This window comes from Leucoraja erinacea, chromosome 8 (genome assembly GCF_028641065.1).
Source record: "Leucoraja erinacea ecotype New England chromosome 8, Leri_hhj_1, whole genome shotgun sequence".
Taxonomy (NCBI): domain Eukaryota; kingdom Metazoa; phylum Chordata; class Chondrichthyes; order Rajiformes; family Rajidae; genus Leucoraja; species Leucoraja erinaceus.
Genome location: NC_073384.1, coordinates 32947845 through 32973327, shown reverse-complemented (window position 1 = coordinate 32973327; position 25483 = coordinate 32947845). Strand labels below are relative to the sequence as shown.

The window sequence follows — 25483 nt, the reverse complement described above, 5'->3', positions numbered from 1 at the left end:
AAATTTGCAGATGACACTAAGCTGGGGGGCATTGTTAGCTGTGAGGTGGATGCTAGGAGACTGCAAGGTGACTTGGATAGGCTGGGTGAGTGGGCAAATGTTTGGCAGATGCAGTATAATGTGGATAAATGTGAGGGTATCCATTTTGGTGGAAAAAACAGGAAAGCAGACTATTATCTAAATGGTGGCCGATTAGGAAAAGGGGAGATGCAGCGAGACCTGGGTGTCATGGTACATCAGTCATTGAAAGTAGGCATGCAAGTGCAGCAGGCAGTGAAGAAAGCGAATGGTATGTTGGCTTTCATAGCAAAAGGATTTGAGTATAGGAGTAGGGAGGTTCTACTGCAGTTGTACAGGGTCTTGGTGAGACCACACCTGGAGTATTGTGTACAGTTTTGGTCTCCAAATCTGAGGAAGGACATTATTGCCATAGAGGGAGTGCAGAGAAGGTTCACCAGACTGATTCCTGGGATGTCAGGACTGTCTTATGAAGAAAGACTGGATAGACTTGGTTTATACTCTCTGGAATTTAGGAGATTGAGAGGGGTTCTTATAGAAACTTACAAAATTCTTAAGGGGTTGGACAGGCTAGATGCAGGAAGATTGTTCCCGATGTTGGGGAAGTCCAGGACAAGGGGTCACAGCTTAAGGATAAGGGGGAAATCCTTTAAAACCGAGATGAGAAAAACTTTTTTCACACAGAGAGTGGTGAATCTCTGGAACTCTCTGCCACAGAGGGTAGTTGAGGCCAGTTCATTGGCTATATTTAAGAGGGAGTTAGATGTGGCCCTTGTGGCTAAGGGGATCAGAGGGTATGGAGAGAAGGCAGGTACGGGATACTGAGATGGATGATCAGCCATGATCATATTGAATTGCGGTGCAGGCTCGAAGGGCCGAATGGCCTACTCCTGCACCCAATTTCTATGTTTCTATGTTAACCACATGTGATTTTTTTCTATTACAAATCTCAAATTATGGAGTATAGGGCCAAATTAAAAAAAATGATGGGTCTTTGTCCCAAACATTATGGAGGGCACTGTAGCTGCAATTCTTGCAGCACCCTACTAGTCACAGGCCTCCAATCAGAAAACCAACGCTGGACAGCTACCCTTCAGCTCCTTTCTCCAGGCAAATCTTCAATCCAATTGGCTGGCTTGCCTTGGATTCCATGTGATCTAAACTTCCAGACCAGCCTACCATGCAGGATCCAGTCAAAAGTCTTATTCACGCAGTCAGATCCAATCAAAATACCTTGTAGACAACAACCACTGCCCTTCTCTCTTCAATCCCCTTGATCACTTCTTCATAAAACTCAGGTTCGCGAGATGATTTCTCATGCACAAAGCCTTGCTAATCATCACCAACCAGTCAGTGCCTTTCTAAACGCTCATAGATCCTATCCCTGAGAACCCTCCTCAACAACCTTCTCACCATTGATGTCAGTTTCCTGCTTGTCTTTGCTGCCCTTCCTAAATAGCGCTACAATATTTGCCACCTTACTATCTTCCAAAACTCCACCTGTGACTAAAGATAATGCAGGGGCTTCTAGTTTCTCTCCCAAACACCAAGGGCGCATTTGGTTGCAGGAATTTATCCTCCGTAATGTGCTTTAAAACCACCAATACCTCCTCTTTGGCAAGAGAAGATGATTCAAAGAGAGCCAACTCATATGCCTCATTGTCCTAGCTTCCATGATCTTCTGCTCTGTAAAAGTAGATGAGAAATATTCCTTTAACACCTCCTCCATCTCTTGTGGCTCTGCACAAAGATGGCCATGCTGATCTTTAAGGAAACCTATTCTTTCCTTAGCATTCCAGGACGTCGAAGCCCAGTCACTCCCTCTTCTCTCCTCTCACCTCAAGTTCAAATTTATTTGTCACGTGCACCATAAGGTGCAGTAAAATGAATTTACCATGCTATGTTACAATTAAAAATGGACATAATATACAACATAATTCAATACAGACATCCTCCACAGCATTCTTCACTGTGGCGGAAGGCAATACAGTTCAGACAGTCCTCCTCCTACTCTGTTCACCCATGGTCGGGGCCCTGATCCTCTGTAGTCGCCGCTACGGACGGCTCGATGTTCAGGCCCTCTGGTCTGGATTGTTGGAACGCCGATGTCGGGATAGGTCAAGCACACCCCGTGGCCTGGAGCTCCCAAATCGGCCACCTCCTTCCTGGAGACCGAGGCTTCCAGATGTTGTAGGCCACAGGCTGACAGTCGGATCTCTTCTCTGGCGACCCTCAGCGAGGGATCGCCCATTCCACGATGGAAGGTCCGCTCCACGCCTGCCGCCAGAACCTCCACAGACCGAGGCTTCAGGATGTTGTAGGCCACAGGCCAGCGGTCGGAGCGCATCTCCAGCGATCCCCGACAAGGGGGTCCGCGATGTTAAAGTCCCTGCTGTGCCGACGCTGAAGCTCTGGACCAGACTCCAGGAAAGGCCGCACCAAACCAGTTGTAAGGCCGCGAGGAGGGAGGCAAGGAAGCGACAAGGAAAAAAGTTGCCTCTCCGTCGAGGTAGGTGCCTGAAAACGGTTTCTCCCAATCATTTGATCATACTATTTTTGATCGGACTTTACTACACTACACTTATTCACCTAATTCCCTTTAACACGTATTTGTACACTGTGGATGGCTCGATTGTATTCTTGTAATGTCTTTCCGCTGACTGGTTTGCGCACAACAAAGGCTTTCACTGTACCTCGTTAAACTAAACTAAACTAAAGTAGTCTAAATATAAGGGAGAAAGCACAGAGACCTACAGGAATTTTGTTGTAAACAAACTTTTATAAAACACAACTTTTGCTCTCCATTTCCTGTCATTGAACTAATTTTGAACTCAACTTGCCATTTATCCTTGATCTCGTGGGCTGTTAATTTACTGACTAGTCTATTAAGTGGTACTTTTTCAGATGTCTCTCTGAAACTCATCTCTCCAAAAATAAAACCAGATAGACACAAAAAGCTGGAGTAACTCAGCGGGTCAGACAGCGTCTCTGGAGAAAAGGAATAGGTGACGTTTTGCGTCGAAAGCCTTCTTCAGACTAAGTTCTGGTGTATCAGGCACAAATTCTTATTTAACAAATTTATACGTCCACCACCGATTTTCCAGCAACTGGTGGTCCGGCACCTTCTTTAATCAGGACAAAATTATGAGAACGCACTTGAAATCCTCCTCGGAAGCCCCCCCGAGGCCGATCTCGAACTCATCGGGACTTCCGCGGACGATCAGCAGGTCGAATTTGCCGGGGCTCTGGAACTCCAGCCTGCCAGAGACGGCGGATCCATTTCCATAGCCGACTTCTAAGGCCAACTTTGCGAGCTGGTATTTCGGCCCCTCTGGCAGCCTAAGCCCGTTCCGGTAGCACTCGACTACTCCCAGAGGCGGTGATCTCCGTTGGTCCAGTAAAACAGATAATCCAGAAAGCCTCTGGAACTACGGGTACCGGAAAATTGGTGGCGGACCTGTACCACTATTCTTGATTAACCAGCCTTATCCTAAATGACAATTACTGCTGTCCTTTGGAATCTTTTCCCCACTTACATAATTGGCACCAAGATTCCTTTGGCTGATCTACAATTACTCTCTACTTTACTTAAACAATGGTTCATTTTTAGACAGTTCTCCAGTATTGCAACTGTAGCCATGTGTTTGGAATATTTGCTAACCACCCTCCACCGTGGGGTCAGAAGGAGCTCATTTGAAAGCACTCCGACTTAGATGATTTCACTTTATATTCCAGAGACTCAACTAGGTCGAAACTTCCAGACACTGGGAGTTGGACAGTGGTCTGATCTCAGTTGGAGAAAGGTTCCGACTGCACTTTGGAATATAAGGGGAGTTCTTCCCATGTTTTGGGACACATTTATCACAATCAATAAGATCAGGTTATTTGTAAGAGTTGTGTGAAAATTGTTGCTGTATTTTCATTATTGTTACCTAACCAACTGTAAAACACTTTATAATATGTCAAAGACACCACAAGTATTTGCTCTGTATCCTTGTTCCTCCTTACAAATCAGACATACGTTTTTTCCAAGTCAGGCAGTTTTAATTCAAAGATGCTAGACTCCATATGCACGCAACTGTCAGGAGCTAGAGAGCTGTTTGAGAGCGGTGGACAGGTCGGGGCTTCCCGACAAGTTCAAGGCATGGATTTACTAGGATGGTATCCTGCGAAGGATACTCTAGCCACTGCCTGTCTACAAAGTCCCAATCTCCATCGTAGAGATTGGAGAGGAAAGTCAGCAGCTTCCTCAGGAGGTGGCTGGGACTGCCCAGGAGCCTTAGCAGCATTGCCCTTTACAGAAATAACACCAAGCTCCAGCTGCCCCTGAAGTCCTTGGAGGAGGAGTTTAAGGTGACTCAGGCCAGAGAGGTGATGCTGTACAGGGACTCCAGTGACCCCAAGGTGGCTCAGGCAGGGGTGGAGGTGAAAACTGGGAGGAAGTGGAGAACCTGCGAAGCCGTGCTGCAAGCGGAGTCTCGGATATGCCACAGAGTCCTGGTGGGAGCAGTGACTCGGAGAAGAACTGATCCGGGAATCTTCCCAACTCCCCAGTTTGACAAGGCCAAGGGGAAGGAGAGACGCAGGCTGGTCCAGGACCAAGTGAGGGCAGCGGTGGAGGAGGAGAGGTCTACCAGAGCAGATGGATTGAGGCAGCAAGATGGGAGCAGGCCATGGACTGAGCTCTGGTAGGCTGAACCACAGCGCATCAAGTTCCTGGTCCAGGCAGTGTACGATGTCCTGCCCAGCCCATCGAACCTCTTCATCTGGGGCAAAGCGGAATGCTCAGGCAAGGGGACGTTGAAACACATCCTGAGCTGCTGCCCAAAGGCTCTTGGGCAGGGCCGGTACACCTGGCATCACAACCAGGTTCTTAAACCCATTGCAGAAGCCAACAGCGTGGGAATCAGCAGCTGCAGACGAGAACGCCCCACCACCCAGATGATCACCTTCGTGAAGGCAGGAGTGCAGCGGCCAAGAACAACAGCAGCCAGGAATCAGTCAGGAATCCTGGCGACTGCGCAGGACTGGCAGCTTTCCGTAGACCTGGTGAAACAGCTGAAGTTCCCACAGCACATTGCCATGACCACTATGAGGCCAGACATCCTCCTGGTATCAGAGGCGACCAAAATCATCGCCTTGTTGGAACTGACAGTGCCATGGGAGGACCGTCTAGAGGAGGCCCACGAGAGGAAGTTGACCATGTACGAAGAGCTGGTCATAGACTGCCGTAAGCAGGGCTGGAAGGCAAGAAGGTATGCCCATTGAGGTTGGCTGCAGAGGTTTTGCAGGGCAATCGCTCTACAAAGCCTTGAGTGCGCTGGGCATCATCAGAATGGATAGGAGAAGAGCCATCAAGACCATCACAGAGGCAGCGGAGAAGGCCGCGTGATGGCTCTGGATCAGGAGAGGAGGTCCATGGGGAGGAGCGAATGCCACCTGAACTCAAGTCGTGGTCTGATCAACCACAGCTGGGCCGCCTGGGTGAGGCGTTTGATGTTGAAAGACCCGAAACACCCAATGGCCCCAGGTTACATCACTGATGATGTGTTCAGGAGCATCAACAGATTTATTTTTATCAATCATGTGCACATAATTTCTCAACTCATTATGATTTTCTCAGACAGTATTTCACATTTCTCCTCAACCACAATTTTTGCATCTCCTTTTGTTATTAAGAACAAGACCTCCATACACAAATTAATTTCAATGGTGCAATGAAATCTCAATATATCGGCTTGTACACGTTGGAATTCAGAAGACTCTATTCTTAAGGGGTTGGACAGGCTAGATGCAGGAAGATTATTCCCGCTGTTGGGGAAGTTCAGAACTAGGGGTCACAGTTTAAGGATAAGAGGGAAGACTTTTAGGACCGAGATGAGGAAATCATTTTTTACACAGAGAGTGGTGAATCTGTGGAATACTCTGCCACATAAGGTAGTTGAGGTCAGTTCATTGGCTATATTTAAGAGGGAGTTAGATGTGGCCCTTGTGGCTAAAGGGATCAGGGGGTATGGAGAGAAGGCAGGGATGGGATACTGAGTTGGATGATCAGCCATGATCATATCAAATGGCGGTGCAGGCTCGAAGGGCCGAATGGCCTACTCCTGCACCTATTTTCTATGTTTCTATGTCTATGTTTCTATTACCTTGCAGTTGCATATGTGCGAAGGGAATCACATGTAACCCGTGGTAAATTTCTATTGCTAGGTTTCAGGAAGGCAATTATCGACCCACCAGGATGTAAAAGACCATCATTGTGGGTTTGATTGATGGTTGGCGTGGACTCAGTGGGCCGAAGGGCCTGCTTCCACACTGTATCTTTCAATCACTCAAACTTGACAATGTTTTCCCACTTTCGCATCTGTTCCCGACACACTTGGGGCAATTTTCAGAGCCCAATTAATCTATAGCCCCTCACATCTTTGCAATGTGGGAGGAAACCAGAGCACCCGGAGGAAGCCCACACAGTCACAGAGAGAACATGCAAACTCCACATAGTTCCCGAGGCCACGTTCAAATCCGGGTCCATGCCGCAGTGAAACAGCTGATCTACCAGCTGTGCCGCACGATCTAACAGAACTCACTCTATAATTAATTATTCTAATCCTTAAAAGTCTGCACCCCAATGACCTCGACAAATTTTAGTGAATTTTCTAGGCCCAGGCATATCATTGGCTACATTATGTGTTACATGAATCACTTCCATTCCTTAAGGAGAACACAAAACAGATCATGATGTTTTGTTTCTTCCAGACTGCGAATGCAGTGGAACAGAACTTACTCAACTTTTTTGAAATCACTGCATGTTCCAAGGGCTTGAGAGGGGGGGAATTAACTTAGTTTGCATCTTTAATACAAAGAAAGGTTTACATCCATTTGTTTGAGAAGTGCAAGGAAAGTGAAATATTCAGATTCCAAATATACATTCTTTCTAAATTTGTCAAATTTGCTTTTAGTTTAATCAAAATGTTACATAAAATATTCCACAGAACTTTCCAAAGACGATACTGGTATCCTGGCCAACACAAAAATTAATCTGTAGGAAGGAACTGCAGATGCTGGTTTAACGGATACTGAGTGGATGATCAGCCATGATCATATTGAATGGTGGTGCAGGCTCGAAGGGCCGAATGGCCTACTATTTTCTATGTTTCTATAACAAAGATAGACACAAAGTGCTGGAGTAACAACAGTGTGGACCCAACAAGAATTTCTGGAGGTCAAATTTAAATTGTTGCATCTAATTCCAGTGGTATTCTGCAACTGTTTTGCATCAATGCAATGGATACATTCAAGAATCAAGAAAAGATTTTTATTAGATACAGGCGTGAAAGAATATATATGGCAGTAGGAAAAAAAATGAGACATGGCATGGCTATCTCTTGTAAAAAATAGGGATCATGTTCAATAAACCCAATTGGTTATTTCTGCTCCTATTGCCATCTTTACAGTGTAATTTGTCTGGAGTTCACAAATTAAAGGTTTCAAGTTCTGATTAGAGGATGAAGATTTTGTGCTCTCCAAGAATTCAGATCTTCGGGCAATATACTGCGTTGCATTAAACAAAAACATTTAGTTATTTGAAATTTTGATTAAAAATTAATGTTTGGCATCAATCGTTCCTCCTTTGTAAACCACAGCTAATGGGAGCAACAATACATCTTCAATGTCAGTGATGGCTGGGAGAAAAAAAAAAATCAAATGTAGTTTTTTTTTAATCAAAATCAATCTCAGTGGAAAATGTCTGTCTTTATTTTACATGCAATGCTTCATGTGGAGACAGATGAGCAGATGGAATTCCAATCCAAGATTATTTCTCCAAGCAAGAGCATTGTTAATTTTATATCAGCTTTGATTGATAACCATATTTTCAAAAATAATCTCCTCCTCAACGTCAACAATACGAAGGAGCTGGTCATTGACTTCAGGGAGCATGGTGGAGTACATACAGTCTGCAGCAATGGTGCTGAAGCGGAGATGGTCGGAAGTTTCAAGTTCAGTTTAGTTTAGAGACACAGCACAGAAACAGGCCGTTTAGCGCACCGAGTCCACACCGACCAGCGATCCCAAATCACACTAACAGTATCCTACACACATTAGGGACAATTTTTTTTACATTTATACCAAGCCAATTAGCCTACAAACCTGTACATCTTTGGAATGTGGGAGGAAACCGAAGATCTCGGAGAAATCCCACACAGGTCACTTGGAGAACGTACCAACTCCATACAGACAATCATCCACAATCAGGATCGAACCCGGGTCGCTGGCGCTATAAGGCAGCAACTTTACCACTACGCCACCATGCCGCCCCTGAGGCGTAAATATTACCAACAATTTGTTCTGGTCCAACCACATTAGCGCCATGGCCAAGAGAGCACATCAATGCCTCTACTTCCTCAGAAGGTTTAGGAAATTTGGCACACCTCCAATTAATCTTACAAATTTCCCCAGATGCACCTCAGAAAGCACCCTTTCTGGATGCATCCCAGCTTGATAAAGCAATTACTCTGCTCAAGACAAGAAATTGCAGATTTGTGAATGCAGTCCAGTCCATTGCACAGAACTGCCTCCCCCAAGCAACCCCCCACCACTCCATTCCCATCGACCACATCTATTCTTCACGCTACCTCAGGAAAGTGAAAAACATACTCAAGGACGAATCGCGCCCCAATCATTCTCTTTTCTCCCCCTCCGGTAAGGCAGAAGATACAAAAGTTTGAAAGCACACACCATAAGATCCAATAAGAGTTCTTACCCACTATTAACTGTCTCTTGAACTGACCTCTCATATGCTGGGGTTGAATGCCTGATCTTCCAATCTACCTCATTGTAGCACTGGCTCTTTTTTTTTTAACCCGAGACAGCACCAGAGCATAGTGACTATTTGTGTGCTCTTCCCAGAGAGGATGTATTATCATCTGATACAATCACTCTACTCTTTTAAATCTCTTTTCTATCTTTACGTATGGCACTCCGTATCTTCACTTTTGCTCTACCAACTGTACTTGACTATGACTTGATGGTACTTGTATTTGGTATATCTGATCGGGTTGGTTGGCTTGCAAAACAAAGCTTTTCACTGTATATGTGATAATAATAAACCTAGTCCCGCACTCTCTGTGGCTATAGCATTATTTTCTACATTCAGTTTATTTCTCTGTTGTCCTACCTAATGTAACTATCCTTTACCTGAATAGCATGCAAAACAAAGCCTTTTCTATAATTCACTACACATGACAATAATAAACCAGTATCAATTCAATTTTTTATCTCAGTAAAAAGTAAACTCAAACAAATCCACACTAATTCAATTACAATATTCAAAGTTAAGCACAAAAAAAACAAACATCAGTATGGTTTACTACAAAAGATTACCCAACTAAATTTCATAGATAATCAACAAAATGAACAGTTTATGGAGGGTTTATTAACAGCTAAAAGGTCAATGCCAAAACAAATTAGGTTTCTCCAAATGCACACAGTGTAAAAGACCTGAACATAGAGTAGAGTACAGCACAAGAATAGGCACTTCAAGCCACTGTGTCTATGCCGAGAATGATGCCAAGACCAACTCTTATCCACCAGCATAGAATTCATATCCCTCCATGTTCATAAGGCTATCCAAAAGTCTCTCAAAACCATTATTAAATCTGCCTCTACCACCACACCTGGAAGCGTGTTCCAAGCCCCCTTGGTGTAAAAACGTACTCCACACATCTCCTTTAAACTTTGTCCATCTCACCTTCAAGTTTTTCCCTGCTGAAATAAAGAAATGTTCCCATGAATACAACCAAGTTATAGTCAATAAACAGGAAAATGACCTTGATACTGATGATGAAATTTGTTTGCATTGCTGATTTGCTGCAATGCTAATTTGGTCTTGTGGCATTATTGCAAAATCTAGGATAGCCATGGGAATAAATGCTACAGTCCACTAAAATTTGCCACAGCAGGTACACCAAGCATTGAAATCAGCAGATCATTTGGTGAATCAAGCTGAACGACAGCAGGAAATTCCAAAGGCAAATGCCAGTCCTAACTATTCAGGCCACAACAAGCCTTGGATTTCCATGCATGCATAGCGAAAGGTATGAATTGGCAACACTTCCTCCTTGTGTAGGAAGGAACTGCAGATGCTGGCTCAAACCGAAGATAGACGCAAAGTGCTAAAGTAACTCAATGGGGCAGGCAGCATCTCTGGAGAGAAAGAAAGGGTGATGTTTCAGGTCGAGGCCCTTCTTCAGATTGAGAGTCATGGGTATCAAGTGCCGTCGCTACCGCTGTCGTTGGATGAATAGTGGGTAACCACGAGCACAGGAGGGAGATTGACTTCAGGAAGGGCAGCCAAGGATCCATGAACCTGGCTACATCGGCGGGACGATGGTGGAGAGAGCCAACAGCTCCTAGTTATTGGGCGTACTCTGAAGATCTGTCCCAGGCACAGCACGTTGATGCTATCACAAAGAAAGAACCACAGTTCTGATAGTCCCTTATTACAAAATAATTTAATGGGCTGACATTTTATTCTCTCACTGGCCCTTATCCAGGAAAGTAACTTTCAACCATGCTCAAAGTACATCAGTAACAAGTACTCTGAGTTTATTCTTTTTGGACAAAATATTTCCATGCTCCATCTCTGACAAAACAAAACTAAACTAGTGATCAATGGTCGGCATGTGCTTGATGGGCCGAAGGGTTCATTTCCATGCTGTACGAATCTGTGACTACACAACAACACATGGTTCATCCCTTATGAGCCCTCAAAATAAGCTAGCAATAACTGATAATTAGTTATTAGTTATGGCAATAGCTAATCGTCACCCAGTTATTATTTGCATTTGTCCACTATCAAGAAAATTCATTTTTTAGTCAACCCTTTTCAACATTTCGACTCCAATCTGAACTATTTACTTCGCCATTTCATACAGTATCATATTTCACTCTGTTCCATCAATTGTAGAAATGGTAAAAATTATATTTCAAAAACAAATCCTTGCAGGACAGAACATGTCAATTGGGATATGTACATATATGCCACAGCTATATTCTCTTCCCAGCCTCTGCACAGTTCCCTCCGAATGAAAAATAGTGACTCCTATTCCAAGCACTGCTTTGTTAAGGGACAGAAGTTTAGGGGTAACATGAGGGGGAACTTCTTTACTCAGAGAGTGGTAGCTGCGTGGAATGAGCTTCCAGTGGAAGTGGTGGAGGCAGGTTCGATTTTATCATTTAAAAATAAATTGGATAGGTATATGGATGGGAAAGGAATGGAGGGTTGTGGTCTGAGTGCAGGTAGATGGAACATGGGGAAAATAAGTGTTCGGCACGGACTTGTAGGGCCGAGATGGCCTGTTTCCATGCTGTAATTGTTATATGGTTATATTTGTGAACAGGGTTGGAATTTGTCAGAAGGTTTGTGGGGGGGTCTGTGTAATTAACATCAATGTGTACCACCCATGAACACCAACCTATCAAGGGGTTTATTTAACACTTCAGAATCCAAGATTAATTAAATATGACAAAAGCAAAATACTGCAAATGCTGGAAATTTGAATTAAGAGTAAACACTGGAATATCTGGTGAAAGAATTAGATAATGTAGACAATTATCATTGACTTAAAAAGTTAACTGTTTCTCCCTCTGCAGCGGCTGTCTGACTTGTTGAGTATTTCCTGCATACTGGAGACAACACTGTAGCGACACAGTAGTGAAGAATGGGTCATTCATTAATCAAACGCATCCATTACGTAACCACAATGGATTCAATATATGCATTAACATTCAATGCTCCAATTTTAGGTAACTAACCAAACTTACCCCCTTCCTGTGCCCCACCAGAACTCGCACCTATTTTCCCCCTCCCCTTCCAACTACATTCGTTCCTCTGGCTTCACAATTCGCACTTACGCTCATCTTACACCTTTTGTCTTTTAATCTCAGGCATTCACCCATCAAAACTTCCCACACCTATATCCACCTATCACTTTAACTCCCCCTCCCAATCTGACCTTTCTATCCTGGGCCACCTCCACTGTCAGAGTGAGGCCCAGCATAAATTGGAGGAACAGCACCTCATATTTCGCTTGGGTAGCTTAACCCCAGCAGTATGAATAGCCCTTGCTTTCCCACTCTCTCCATCCTCTCCCTTTACAGTTCTCCCAGTCTTACTGTCTCCGACTACTTTCTATCTCTGTCCCGCCCACTCCCGACATCAGTCTGCAGAAGTCTCGACCCGAATGGTCACCCATTCCTTCTCTCCAGAGATGCTGCCTGTCCCGCTGAATTACTCCAGCATTGTGTGTCCACCTATCACTTGCCAGGCTTTTGTCTTGCCCACAATCAGTCTGAAGAAAGGACCCCACCCAAAACGTCACCGATCCATGTTCTCCAGAGATGCTGCATGACCCACTGAATTACACCAGAATTTGGGGTCTTTTTTTGTAAAGCAACATCTGCAGTTCCTAGTTTCTCCACATAATTTAAATAGTTATCCCCCACTCACTCCATTTTTCTGCGTAAATTGCAAGATTTTTTTTATTGTTCACTATTGTGTCCATTCCCTCTGGTCTTTAAATAGATTTGCCTGCTTACTGTCTCATATACTCAGCTGCACCTCCAACTTTTTAAGTTGACAGTGTTTTCAATAAATACATTGCTGTTGTTTTTATTTCATTAAATACAGGTCCAGCACATCCTTTATTCCCCACCCCACAACAGCTTAAAACTTGTCTTCTCACTGAAGCACGGTCTCTAAAATGTTAACTATGTTTTCCTTCCCACCAATTGCTGCCCGACTTTGTGTATTTCCAGCATTTCATTTTATTTCAGATTTCACCCATATTCATTCGTAAATCAACACACAAGAAAGTGCAGATGCTGGCATCTTGAGCAAAATACTAAGTGCTGGAGGACTTCAGCAGGTCAGGCAGCATCCGTGGAGGGAATGGACAATGAACAATGCTTCAGGTCAGGACCATTCTTCAGACTGTCAGAGTAGATAGCCAGCTGGGGGGGGGGGGGGGGGGGGGGGGGAGGAAAGAGTCCATGAGGAGGAGTGTTGGAGATGGGAGAAGGGGCCGTCGCTGTGAGAGGGAGTGGTACGAGGACATCTGGCCAGAGAAATAGGCATGAACAAATCGAAAGAGGAGCTTCACATTGTGGCAGGCTGGGAAGTTGCTGAGGTGTGAGCATAGCAATGCAAAGGCAAGACCTATGATGAGGACAGACCGTTCAGCATTGGAAAGGAGGGGGTCAGGGGGGGATGGTGAAACAACCACAGGGGTTGGGGCTGGGGCAGACATTGTCTGAAGAGGCCAGGGAAAGAGAGGGGGGCAAAGAGTCAGGAGAGGTACCATGGAAGGGGAGGGAAGTCAGTGGAAACATCATATGTCCTCTACTACCACAGATGCCATGTGAGGTCAGGTACGGTCCTCCAGCACTTGGTGCTTTGCCCAACAAATCAATGCTGATTCTCCCGACCAAGTCATTTATCTGCCTGGCCTCATTGATCCTGGTCACGTCCCCACATCCAACGGCAAGTTTATAAATCCATAGTGACGTAGATTTTTCCATCTTTTAACTTAACACAACTGTGACTTTAAAAAATAACAATAATTTGTAGGAGGCAAATCATGCCCATTTTCTTTCCAATACCAAAGTCAGACAACTTAAAATACAGTAGGCAACATTACATCCTTAAATAGTAATATCCCCTTGTGTCATCATTTAAAATGTGCTCTGCTTTCTACAATCATGGTGCAACCATTTACCACCTACCATTTACATTCTAGATATCTTGCGTTACTTTTAAAGGGAAATAGCTGAGGGAAAAATAAGATTTTCCAAATGCCTTCATGGATTTACAGCCAACAATGGCACGTCCCAAATAAGCAAGATTTCAACACCGAGAACACCAAAATTTTTGGAAATTATCCCTGCAACAAACCCACAACACAAAATCTCAAAATACATGATTTTTTTTAAATATGACAAAAGGAAAGAACAGGTCATGAAATGTCAGCATTTCTCCACCACAAAATTCAGATGCTGAGGCCCCACACAGTTGCTAAAGTCCAGGATTGCTTTATGCCAGTGACCTCTTCACTCCAACATTGGACTCCTCAGAGGCAGAGGCAAGCACCAAACCGTTTGCGCCAAGACATCTGCCCTTTGCACCAGGCCGGCTGTGTTACAGCACACTCTTGACAATGGATGATAATTAAAATGTGCATTGAGAAACTTACCATTCGCTACACCGAGAACATAGAGATGTGTGTGTGTGTGTGGATTTATTTGTTTGTGTGTGATCACATCTACTCAAAGAAACGACAGTGCTAACGGGAACATTTTTACATATTCCGGTAGAGATTTATCCCCTGGAGTCAAAAATCGGCTTAGCTGAAAATTTCCTGCTTTATATCTTAATTAATAAAAATGTTCACAAATCCCATCAAAATATGAATTCAAAACACGTTTTTTTCGCTGATGACGTGACAATGGATCTTCCTGCCTGGCTCACCTCCCACCACTCCCTCCCGTTGTTCAAAAGTCGCCCCGTCGACTGAACACCGAAGATCATCACTGAAGACTGCAGCAGACGGTGCGTGTGAAGAACGAGCAAGTCGGGCCCGGTATTAGAGGTCTTGGGTCCGTCTCGGCTCCCGTCCATCAAAACCCCGCTGACCAACAATCATAGAGCACTGTCCTCTTGCTCGCGCTGCGAGTGACGTCAACCCTCACCCCCGTTCTCGGGTCCTGCCTGCCAAAGGTCATAGAGCGGAGCCTGCAGTCTGGAGCCGGGAGCGAGGTTTGTGAACCCCCCCTCAAACTCTAACCCCCTCCCACTCTGCCCCCCCCCCCACTCCCTCTCTGCCCCCTCACGCTCCCTCCCCTCCCCCCCTGTGTCCCTCTCTGTGCCTCTGTGTCCCGCTTCGCGCCCCTCTCTAGGCCTATGTTCCTCTCTGTATCCCTCTCTACCCCCCACCCTCTCTAGTCGCGACTGCGTGTTGGGGGCTATACCTGAGTGGATAGGGTAGGGGATGGGGTAAAAGGAGTGAATGAATATTAATATATCAATGAGAGTGGTTTGTGTGTGTGTGTGTGTGTGTGTGTGTGTGTGTGTGTGTGTGTGTGTGTGTGTGTGTGTGTGTGTGTGTGTGTGTGTGAGATAGTTAATGTGCGTGTGTGAGGGGTTGGTTAGTATGTGTGTGAGACACCGCAGACCGCCCCCTCCCCCCGCAACCATGCGTTGAGGGGACGGGACCCAATCGGTCCCACTTGGTCTAGTATTATTTAAGGGTCTCGCTTGGCAGCAACAGTTTTGATGTTATAGAGTTATAAAGCATGGAAACAGGCCCATCGGCACAACTTGTTCATGCGACTTTAGATGCCCCATCTACACTAGTCCCACGGGCCTGCTTTTGGTCTATATCCCGTCAAACCTTTCCTATCCATGTACAGTGCCCTCCATAATGTTTGGGACAAAGACCCATTATTTATTTATGACCAAAATACCCTTTAAAAAAAATCTGACAATGAGCACTTTAACCACGTGTGATTTTTTCTATTACAAATCTCAAATTGTGGAGTACAGAGGCAAATAAATAAACAATGGTCTTTGTCCCAAACATTATAGAGGGCACTGTACCTGTCCAAAAGTCTTTTAAATGTTGTTATAATACCTGCCTCAACTATCTCCTCTGGCGGCTCGTTCCATATACCCACCACCCTCAGGGTGAATTTTAGTACACATGGAAAGGCTAAAGAACAATGACAGCAAGTCTCGATCAAGTTTATCAAGAGTCGTTCATTGTCATATGTATCGACAACAGAACAATTAAATTATTACTTGCTGCAGCTTAAAAGGCCTGTAAATACACATCAATAGTATATAATTAAAAATCCAATACATTAACAACTACAATACCAGTGCAAAGACCAAAAAAAGCCTTCCTTTGTTGACCAATTTGATGAGTTTACACTGAAATTGTTGCACGGATATAAAGAATAGTCACATAAGCAGCAATTTCCAACAAGCAAAATAACAAAAGTTATGGCAATCAAGAACCTGTCTCATGGCCCACGCACCTTTTAGTTACTGAACTGAAGTTTAAGATTCCAATGAGATTCCTAGGCCAAGTCAATAACAGAAATATTGCCCTTGGGCAACCCACTGAACAAACGAATACCTGACTGGTTCAAAGGTCTTCACAACTGTTTTGCAAAATGCAAGTAGCTGGCGTAAGGTAACTAATTGAACAAAATTGATCCAGCTATGATGTTTAAGGAGGTGAGGGTGAAATATTGTAAGGATTTGCTCAAGGTTTTTTCCTTGACAAAGGGATCCCCATTCAGCAACCCAAATCCAACCAAATATTCTTGCACGGCACAACATACCCAATATAACCGTGTGATTTTTATTACATGTTCAAAATCTCAGGACCAGTGGCACAGAATTCAAACGGCACAGTTGGTAGATCCGAGTGGTAGATCACAGCTTCATAGCCTGGGTATAATCCTGGCCTTGGGTGCTGTCTATGTGGAGTTTGCACATCCTCCATGACATGGGTATCCAACAGATGCTCCGTTTTCCACCCACAAGAAAGTCACTTGGCTAATTAGCTGATGTAAATTGTCCTCAGTGTGCCCCCAGTATATGGATGAGGGGTAGAATTGAGGGGCAATTGTTGGGACTGTGGGAGAATAACAGTGAACCTAAGGGCCAGTTTCCATGCTGTATGACTCCTTGTCATCTAGTTTAAGTGTGTTTATTGCCAATCCCACATAACATTGGCAGTGGCCAGAATGAAGATTCATTGCTGAGGAGAGAAGAGGCCAAACCCAAATATGGACAGTAGGTTTACTTCCCAAAGGGGCAACGGGCCACCAGTAGACAATTATTACTTCTTTACAGAAGAAAACAAAGAGGTGGAGTAACAAGTTTTTACTCCCAGATTTGAATAAAAAACACACTGGGTTAATCTTCAAACTACCCCTTGAAGAGAACTGACCTTCTATAATCTAGATCATCAGTGCAGTAACATAATCAAGACCGTGTGAGTGAAACCGTTTGAGTTAGTGAGAGATTTGGAGGGGGTAGTAGGTCGCTGCTCTAACTGTACCAATTCTTGTGGTGCAAACACCTGTGCAAACATCCTCAACGGTGCCCGCCGCCTTCACCGGGAGACCACTCAGTGCTGAGTGATGCTTTGCCTAGAGTTTTTCAGCGTACTACATCCAGATCAACACAACTCTCCCGACGATGAGGGCGGTGAAGCGTAGGTCGGTAACCCATCCCTAGACCGGCCTGTCCCCGCCCCAGTCCGGCCGGTCCCTAGATCCCCTTGCGGCGAAGGTGCCAGGCTCCGTGGCCACCCACCCACCTTGTAAACATCGCCGTACGTGCCGCTGCCGATCCGCTGGATCAGCTCGAAGTCCTCCTGCGGGTTCCTCCGGGACAGGTCGAAGCTGCCGTGGGAAGTCATGGCGAGGCCGGAGGCTGGGTTGTCGCCGTCCCCCGGGCACTGTCCCCGGTGTCCGGTCCGCGGTGTCCGCTCCGAGCCCGCGGCCACTAGCACAAGCGCGGGGCCTCGGCCTGGGCCACGCCTTCTTGCGGTTGCCCCTCGCTCATTCCAGCCCGCTCACGGTCACGGTCAGACCTGCTGCCTCTTGTCACAGCCCACAGCCCCTGGCAGGGCAGGGTAACCACAGCGCCCACCCGCCTGCACGACCCTCAGCTCCGGCTTCGCTCACAATCACTGGTGCCCAACATGGCTGCCGAGCCGTCTCTACCGCGCATGTGTCAGCTCCGGCTGCCGTCCTCCACCCACTGCGCATGCGTCAGATCCGGCTGCCGTCCGCCACCCACTGCGCATGTGTCAGCTCCGGCTGCCGTCCTCCACCCACTGCGCATGTGTCAGTTCCGGCTGCCGACTTCTACTCACTGCGCATGCGTGACGTCCGGCGCTCTCTGTCAATGATATGCGCGTGCGCGCTCCGGGCGTCACCCCCCCTCCCCCACCCGACTGGCGCATGCCCGGCGCGTGAGGCTGGCAATGCAAAATTGCATTGACTGCCAAGGCAAAGCACACATGCATGTCGTATCTTTGAGGGGAATGGATAGGGTGTATGTACAGAGCCTTTTACCCAGGTTAGGGGAAATCAAGAACCAGAGGGCATAGGTTTAAGACACAAAGTGTTGGTGTATCACAGCAGATCAGACATCGTCTCTGGAACACATAGAGAGAGAGGTGTCGGGACCCTTCTTCTGAATCCAGCTCTTTGGAATAAACCAACATCTGCAGTTGAATGAATGAATGAATAAGTTTATTGGCCAAGTATTCACATACAAGGAATTTGCCTTGGTGCTCCACCCGCAAGTGACAACATGACATACAGTGACAGTTAAGAATAATACATAAAACATTACAATAGACAATAGACAATAGGTGCAGGAGTAGGCCATTCGGCCCTTCGTGCCAGCACCGCCATTTAATGTGATCATGGCTGATCATCCCCAATCAGTACCCCGTTCCTGCCTTCTCTCCCCATATCCCCTGACTCCGCTATTTTTAAGAGCCCTATCTAGCTCTCTCTTGAAAGCATCCAGAGAACCCGCCTCCACCACCCTCTGAGGCAGGGAATTCCACAGACTCACCACTCTCTGTGAAAAAAGTGTTTCCTCGTCTCCGTTCTAAATGGCTTACCCCTTATTCTTAAACTGTGGTCCCTGGTTCTGGACTCACCCAACATCGGGAACAAGTTTCCTGCCTCTAGCTAGTCCAAACCCTTAACAATCTTATATGTTTCAATGAGATCTTCCTCTCATCCTTCTAAACTCCAGAGTGAACAAGCCCATAAAATACTGGAGCAAAAGGAGGCTACAGATTGTTGGTTATTGAGTAGAGCTACTACTCGTGGAAAAAAAGCTGTTTTATTGTCTGGCTGAGGTAGCTTTGACAGTCCAAAGTCGCCTTCCAGAGGGAAGTGATTCAAAGAATTTGTGGCCAGGGTGAGAGGGGTCAGAGATGATCTTACCTGCTCGCTTCCTGGCCCTTGCTTCCCTTCCGTCAATGGAGGGAAGGTTGCTGCCAATAACCTTCTCAGCTGATCGGACGATTCGCTGCAGCCTCCGGATGTCGTGCTTGGTGGCTGAGCCAAACCAGACCATGATGGAGAAGGTGAGGATAGACTCTACGCTGGCCGTGTAGAATTGGACCATCATTGACTGTGGCAGATTTTGCTTCGTCAGCTGCCGCAGGAAGTACATCCTCTGTCGTGCCTTTTTGACTGTGGAGTCGATAGTAGCCCCCCATTTAAAGTCCTTGGAGATGATGGTTCCCAGAAACTTAAAAGACTCTACAGATGTGACTGTGGTGTTGTTGATGGTGAGTGGGGTGAGGAGAGGGGGATCTCTCCTAAAGTCTACAATCAATTCCACTGTCTTAAGAACATTGAGCTCCAAGTTGTTGCGATGGCACCAGGACGCCAGCTGTGTCACTTCCTGTCTGTAGGCAGATTCCTCCCCATCCTGGATCAGTCCAATCAGGGTTGTGTCATCCGCAAACTTGAGAAGCTTGACAGAGGAGTCAGTGGAGGTGCAATCATTGGTGTAGAGAGAGTATAAGAGAGGGGAGAGTACGCAGCCTTGTGGTGCTCCTATGCTGAGGGTTTGCGGGTCTGAGATGTGCTTTCCCAATCTCACATGCTGCTTCCTGTCTATCAGGAAGCTGGTGATCCACTGACAGAGGGGATCGGGTACAGTCAACTCGGAAAGTTTGGAATGTAGTAGCTTTGGCCCAATGGTGTTGGATGCAGAGCTAAAATCAACAAACAAAATCCTTTCAGTTCATTTCTATTGCATGTATGACATAGCTTTAAGTTCTGAGGACCTTAATATTTAATAGGGAAAACATAAAGCAAAGTGTTGGACTAATTCAGCATCTCTGGGGAACATGGATAGGCAGAATTTCAGGTCGGGCCCCTGTCTACAGATATTTAATAGGAATCCGAGGGACAACCTTTTCACAGAGAGGGGGGTGGGTATATGGAATGAGCTGCCAGAGGAGGTAGTTGAAACAGGTATAAGTACAACATTTAAAAGACATTTGGACAGGTACATTGATAGGATTACGTATTTATTAGGCTTTAATAAACTAGCGCAAACTCATAGATTAGGAGTCAGTTGGGTCTCGGAAGGATGGTGAGAATACAGTTTTTTATCACACACACGTTAATGAGACATACTTTTATAAGAAGAAACTTTCATATGACTTACATGACATGAATGGAACAGCGATTAAGAACGGAAAGTGACGGATTATTTCTTTGCTATGTACTACTTCAATAAAAGACCAATTAATCAAGAAACAACGTTTGGAAGATTCGTTTTTTACTATCTTAAGTGTGTCATGAGTGCGTAAAATATAGCTCCTACCCACCCCGAGGAGTAATGGCCATCCAAGTTGGACTTTGAGAATGTCATAAAGACTGCCATTATAGTATTATTGAGTATGGTATATTTATTTGTATATTCAACAGAACAATTAAATTCTTACTTGCTGCAGGTTTTAAGAGAAGAGAATTGTTACATATGACAACTAAATACTCTTGACCCGTGTTAATCAAATTCTTACCTGCTGCAGCTTAACAGGTGAATTAACACAATAACACAGATAAATACATAATAATCAAAAATACAAGATATGAATAACCGTTACACCAGTTTGCCATTATCATGCAAAACCTGTAGTCTGTAGTTCAACCAAAAATACAGTCCATGGAATTTCATAGCTGCTCAGGTTAGTGTTGTGTAATGTTCAAGAGTCTGATGGTTGCTGCGAATCAGCTGTTTTTGAACCTGGAAAATGGTTTTCAAGCTCCTGTACCTTCTTCCCGGTAGTAGCATCGAGGTGAGAGTGTAGCCAGAGTGGTGTGGGTTTTTGATAATTGGGCAAACCATGTGGATAACAACTAGCTTGGGATTAAGGTTTACCTTTCTTATTTTTTCCAAAAATAAACTTTATTTACAATATACACACATACTAAGTAAAACCTGCGCAAATTCTCTTCTTGCATTCTCAGTGTCTATACATCCAATAGTGTCATACTCAGTAGTATTCGCATCTATCTTCAAACAAAATACCCTTGGCACTCATGCAGCCCGCTGAGGTGATCCCCCTTCCCTTGTTTGAGGGCTGCCCCACTGGACTCTGCCCCTCAATGTCCAGTAGCAGAAGGAGCCGAGACAGTGGTCCTCCCCCAAAGAGCCTTGGCGTTGGCTGCACCGAGCTTCAGTGCATCCCTCAGCACGTACTCCTGCAGTCTGGAAGGGGCCAGATGGCAACATTCCCTGATGGACATCTCGCTGCGTCGGGAGACCAACACGTTACGCGCAGACCAAAGATCGTCTGTCACTGAGTTGATAATCTTCTAGCAGCACGATGTCCATCTCTAAATCTGCCCCTATTAGCAATGTTACAATATTTTGCGATTTTAAAAATCAAGTCTGTAATTTATCCCATCAAGCATAAAAAGAATAAAAAGAAGTTTAATTTGACATCTAATTCATTTTCATATCTTCAGTATTAAAAAAGTTATGGCCATTTTCATCTTAGCATTCAGAAATTAGCATCTTGTTCCCTATTGCTTTTCCATTGACTTAACACAAAAGCTGTGATCGAGGACAGTCAAAAGCCTATAACTTTCTTAAAAATTAAGAGAACTGAAATAATTTTTCAGTTATTATAGATTGAAGCATTCTGAAACAAATATGAAACAATCTTACTTAGATGACTTGAAATTAAAGCATATAATTAGTTAGTTACCTAATTGTAGCTAATTACAAAATTCAATTACTAGATCTAAACATCTGTCAATTTCTTAAGAATAGATTCACATTTTTAAATAACCTAAGTGTCCAAATAACATTCACACAATAATTCACAATATAACGTAATTTTAAAATCTCATTGTCATGGATTTATAGGCCAATTGGAAGGAATTTAATGTTTAATACCTGTAAATTAATGGTCATTTAAATCATCTTGCGAGTGGGTTTTTCTGGAACGCGATCATTTGGAACGTTGCGGTTTGCGGTGAATTTAAACCCCATATCGGCAGGAAAAATACCTTTTCGCAACTTAAAATGTGAAATAAAGGCATCTTAAGGAGCACTTTTATACATAAAATAAACGGCTTTCCTTTACCTGTCCCGTACCTGAAATCCGTCCCCGTTGTCAGCGTTGACGGCTTTAGAAGCTGATTTTAAAATTACTCCAGCGCTGAAATTGTCGGGCGATTAAAAAAAAAATATATAGAACGCCCATCAGAATGATTCTTCAGCAAAAGCTTGCACTCCAACCAAATATATTCCAGGACAAGGTAGGGAAAACAATGCGTATTAACCCCCCCCCCCCCCTCTCCAAGGGCGCCAAAATCGTGCACATGGCCAGTGGCAGAACTGCAGCGCCGCTGAAGGTAAGTATTGTAACTTACCGACATAAATTGGAGAGTCCTCTGTTGCAGAGCGGTGTGGGATGAACCGTGACGTTCTCCAGATCCTCTACACAAATCCATACTCTGGAGCAGTCGTCCCGAGGGAAGCTTGCGCTGGTAGTAATACTCTGATGATGCTGAAAGGTCATTTGTGTTTTCCTTGCAGGTCAAGGACTCTGTATCTGCCTCCTACCACCACTCCTGGCAATGAGTTCCATGCACCCACTATCCTCTGTGTAAAATACTTGCCCCCCACATCTCCTTAAACTTTTCCCCTATACCTTAAAGTATTTGACTTCTAGTATTTGCCATTTCCACCCTGTGAAAAAGGTTCTGACAGTCTACCCTATCTATGCCTCTCATAATTTTATACCCTTCTATCAGGTCTCCCTTCAACCTCAAAGTTCAATAGACAATAGACAATAGGTGCAGTAGTAGGCCATTCGGCCCTTCGAGCCAGCACCGCCATTCAATGTGATTATGGCTGATCATCCCCAATCAGTACCCCGTTCCTGCCTTCTCCCCATATCCCCTGACTCCGCTATCTTTAAGAGCCCTATCTAGGTCTCTCTTGAAAGTATCCAGAGAACTGGCCTCCACCGCCCTCTGAGGCAGAGAATTCCACAGACTAACAACTCTCTGTGAGAAAAAGTGTTTCCTCCATTCTAAATGGCTTACCCCTTATTCTTAAACTGTGGCGCCTGGTTCTGGACTCCCCCAACATCGGGAACATGTTTCCTGCCTCTAGCGTGTCCAAACCTTTAACAATCTTATATGTTTCAATAAGATCCCCTCTCATTATTCTAAACTCCAGAGTGTACAAGCCCAGCCGCTCCATTCTCTCAGCATATGACAGTCCCCCCATCCCGGAAATTACCCTTGTAAACCTACGCTGCACTCCCTCAATAGCAAGAATATCCTTCCTCAAATTAGGGGACCAAAACTGCACACAATACTCCGGTGTGGTCTCCCTAGGGCCCTATACAAGTGCAGAAGGATCTCTTTGCTCCTCTTGTTATAAAGGCCAACATGCCATTCGCTTTCTTCACTGCCTGCTGTACCTGCATGCTTACTTTCATTGACTGATGAACAAGGGCCCCCAGATCCCGTTGTACTTCCCCTTTTCCCAACTTGACGCCATTTAGATAGTAATCTGCTTTCCTGTTTTTGATACCAAAGTGGACAACGTCACATTTATCCACATTAAACTTCATCTGCCATGCATCTGCCCACTTCCCCAACCTGTCCAAGTCACCCTGCATTCTCATAGCATCCTCCTCACAGTTCACACTGCCACCCAACTTGGTGTCATCTGCATAACATTCCAAGTCTGTCCAGTGTTTACAGAGGGAGGGATGGGAAACTCCATGTGGGAGTTATATACAAGGATGAGCAGGTTGAATCAGTGTCAGTTATAAAACAGAAGCCAATATGAATTGAATTGAATTGAATTGAATACATTTTATTAGCCAAGTATTACATGCAAGGAATTTGCTTGGTGCTTTGCTCGCATGTAGCAACACGATATACAGTAGACAATTAAAAATAAAACATTATAATTTAAACATGTGAAGAATGTACCAGAGCAAAAGAAAGCTGCAGACTTTTGGCTGTTGAGTAGAGCTACTGTTCGTGGGAAAAAAGCTGTTTTTATGCCTGGCTGTGGCATTGACACGTGTACCGAGGTACAGTGAAAAGCCTTGTGTTGCATGCTATCCAAACAGATCAGATAATGCTATACAGAAATAAATGCAGTCAAACTCAACTACAAGGGGTCAGAGCAAAGGGAAAGATTTCCCTTTACCGATACCGATACAGCGTGCAAACATAGTTCTCAGCATTGTAGCGCACCAGTTCCAGAAACAAAGTCCAATGTCCGCAGTGGGGCAGAGTTGAATCAGACAGTACCCCAGCTTATGGAAGGACCATTGAGAAGCTTGATAACAGAGGCAAAGAAGCTGTTCCTGAGTCCTGCGGTGCTCGCTTTCAAGCTTCTGTACATCCTGCTGAATGGGAGTGGGGAGCAGGAATGAGTAGGGTGGACAAGTCTTTGTCTGAAGAAGGGTTTTGGCCCAAAATGTTGCCTATTTCCTTCGCTCCATAGATGCTGCTGCACCCGCTGAGTTGCTCCAGCTTTTTTGTGTATCTTCGATTTTCCAGCATCTGCAGTTCCTTCTTGAAGTCTTTGATTATGTTGGCTGCTTTTCCGAGGCAGAGTTAAGTGTAGATGGAGTCGATGGTGGGGAGGCTGGTCTGTGCGATGGACTGGTCTACATCCACAACCCTCAGCATGAAGTGTAAATGTAGTCGATGGTGGGGAGTCCGGTCTGTGCGATGGACTGGATTAACATGAGATTCTCCTTGCACTGTATTACTGTGGCTGCTGACTAATTTAACCCGCTGTTCCTCTTTCTTTATAGAAACATAGAAAATAGGTGCAGGAGGAGGCCATTCGGCCGTTTGAGCTAGCACCGCCATTCATTGCGATCATGGCTGATCTTCCCCAATCAATAACCCGTGCCTGCCTTCTCCCCATATCCCTTGATTCCACTAGCCCCTAGAGCTCTATCTAACTCTCTCTTAAATCCATCCAGTGATTTGGCCTCCACTGCCCTCTGTGGCAGGAAATTCCACAAATTCACAACTCTCTGGGTGAAAATGTTTTTTCTCTCCTCAGTCTTAAATGACTTCCCCTTTATTCTAAGACTGTGGCCCCTGGTTCTGGATTTGCCCAACATTGGGAACATTTTTCCTGCATCTAGCTTGTCCAGCCCTTTTATAATTTTATATATTTCTATAAGATATCCCCTCATCCTTCTAAACTCCAGTGAATACAAGCCTAGTCTTTTCAATCTTTCCTCATATGACAGTCCCGCCATCCCAGGGATCAATTTCGTGAACCTACGCTGCACTGCCTCAATCACAAGGATGTCCTTCCTCAAATTAGGAGACCAAAACTGTATGC

The 25483-nt window shown here is 45.0% G+C and overlaps 1 protein-coding gene across 5 annotated transcripts in view; it reads right to left on the bottom strand.

The window, feature by feature from the left end:
* Positions 1-17832, bottom strand: part of map4k3a (mitogen-activated protein kinase kinase kinase kinase 3a) — a 154224-nt gene extending 136392 nt beyond the window's left edge. For 4 of the 5 annotated variants that reach the window (XM_055639381.1, XM_055639382.1, XM_055639383.1 and 1 more), the window contains exon 1: positions 17406-17826. In XM_055639381.1, the coding sequence (XP_055495356.1) occupies positions 17406-17507 (102 nt within the window). In that variant the 5' untranslated portion in view covers positions 17508-17826. Of the gene's footprint in view, positions 1-17405 lie in introns of all 5 variants that reach the window. The other variant, XM_055639380.1, reaches the window with a different exon arrangement.
* Between the last annotated feature and the right edge of the window lie 7651 nt (positions 17833-25483).